Genomic DNA, 2,214 nt, shown 5'->3' with positions numbered 1-2,214 from the left:
CAATTGGCTTGCAGATGCAGTTCAACTCTGCATTAAGTTCAAATTCATTAGAGCGATAAGGCTAGGTATTCGCTGCTTGATACAATTTTGATGCTAGTTTGAGTTTGTTTGTTAATCCTAGTTTTAAGATTCAGAAAAAAATTATATTCCGCATATAGAGTATTATGTTTTAAATTGACACAAAAAATTTATGTGAAACTAAAAAACTCTTTTGATAGCATTAGACGGCATGCTTCACATTAATTGCCTCGGATAAAGTAAAAGAACAACAAAAGGAATAGAATTGAAGAAATCTAGCAAAATTAGAAATTACAATAAGAGGGAAAATTTTCACTATTAAAAACCACCAGAAGACCAAAATCAGTGCTACTTTCCTAACTATCATCTTCATGAGCTTTCCCTTCGACTTGTTTAGATCCCGTAACTGAAACCAAGCTCTCATTATACTTGATAATTTGACGACCAATAGTGATCGACACTGGGGAAAATCTGGCCTCTTTCTTGTGTGAGTTATATAGAAGACAACCGCCTTCTTGAGCATATAACAAAAAATCACCACTATTAAAACAGCCATAAACAGACGGCTCTGAATAATCAACATCAATACTAAGGATTAGAGTCCATGATGCCTTAACATTACAACCTACCCCACTACGAAGGCATGCCTCATCATCCAATGTCCACAATTTAAACACATGATTCCCCTCATTTTCCTTCCGGGTAATGACAGCAATAGAATCATTAAAGTCAGTGAGGTGATAGTGATTAAACGATCCAACAGGTACCGGAATACGACAAGTAAACACCTCTTTGTTTAAATCAAAAGCCATTATACCATGCAATCCCGAGCAACTCAATAAACCATTAACACAAATATCATATTCATCAAACTCGGGATAATCCTCCGGCACACAAAAAGTGATATCACGATCACGGTACTCTTCCAAATCACCAAAAGGCCTTACACGCCGCCAAACATTGTGATTTGCAGAATAGACCTCAGCCGACCTAGGCCTATCGTCCGAAAAAGACACAATTCTAACAACCTTATAATCATTCTCTATAGGATCAAAACCAAACCCTATAGCCACCGACGTTAGCCTGTAACGTAAACTATGTACCGGAATAAGTTTGGACTGTTTAGTAGCGGGATTCCAAAGGTATGTCATAGGATTTTTAAGATAATAGTTAAACTCGTATCGAAAACTATCTATGGGGAAAATATAAACGGAAACACAGATAATACCGTTACAAGAACCAACAAGCTTTAAAAGGGGGCCATAAGAGTAATAACCTCGAGAGAAAGGGAGGTCAAGTGGGGCCCGAATGTGAGGAGAATTGAGATTAAGCAGAGACAATGAATAATCATCTTCGCCTTTGACGATGAGAGTTTGATCAGCTCCTGGTTTTGTGGTGGTGTGTTTGATGTGAGATTTTATGAAATTAGGGTTTGAAATTAGGGATAGCCAGGGTTTGGAGACTGATTTGCAAAGGAGTAGTGATTTCACCGGAAGTCTAATTAGGATCTCGGTGAGTAGATGCTCCGGAATATAGTTGCCGGTCGTCGGAGTAGTCATTGAGCAAAGGTTTAAATGAAATGACCAGGGCTTTTTGAATTTTTGATGCTCGCTGTGTGCGCCTGAGCTTGATTTAAGCATTTCCTAGGTCGGTCGAGTTTTTCTAAAATAAAAAACAAATTTTCTCCTCCAAATTGAAATTTATTTTTTTACTCTTCCTTCATTTACTCTTCCTTCGACGTCAACTTTATTGTTAATTCATAATACACTTAATCTCGATTAAGTAATAGTCGTTAAAACAATAATCTCATTAAAATAATATTTTTTCCGGTCCCAACATAATAAACAAAATATAGTGTATTTTTAATCCCGATAAAATAATAAATTTACTAAAATAATATTTTATAACACTTAGCTTCATAATACGCATTATACTCTTTGTTTACTTATCATAACACTTAGCTTGAAAATGTATTTCGCAATACTCTTGAACCATAAAAACTAGTTACCAACTCATCACTCATGTTAATCTATCAACCCCTCTTCCAAGTACTTCCATGATCCTGTTTCGGATCCTAAATTTTATTTGAAATTCTGAATTTAATTAAATAGCATATTTGAGAACTTGAATTTGGATTTCATTTAAAAATCCACCATATTCAAATATTAGTATAAATATGAGAATTTTATATGACAA

The 2,214-nt window shown here is 35.1% G+C and overlaps 1 protein-coding gene across 1 annotated transcript; it reads right to left on the bottom strand.

Annotated features, from left to right (window-relative positions):
* Nucleotides 1–228: 228 nt before the first annotated feature.
* On the bottom strand, nt 229–1,633 carry LOC141717073 (putative F-box protein At3g16210). Its single transcript, XM_074519190.1, has one exon. The coding sequence runs from the start codon at nt 1,575–1,577 to the stop codon at nt 375–377; it is 1,203 nt and encodes a 400-aa protein (XP_074375291.1). The 5' UTR covers nt 1,578–1,633; the 3' UTR covers nt 229–374.
* Between the last annotated feature and the right edge of the window lie 581 nt (nt 1,634–2,214).

The sequence above is a fragment of the Apium graveolens genome, chromosome 4 (assembly GCF_009905375.1).
Source record: "Apium graveolens cultivar Ventura chromosome 4, ASM990537v1, whole genome shotgun sequence".
Classification (NCBI taxonomy): Eukaryota; Viridiplantae; Streptophyta; class Magnoliopsida; order Apiales; family Apiaceae; genus Apium; species Apium graveolens.
This window is presented reverse-complemented; position numbering and strand designations above follow the sequence as displayed.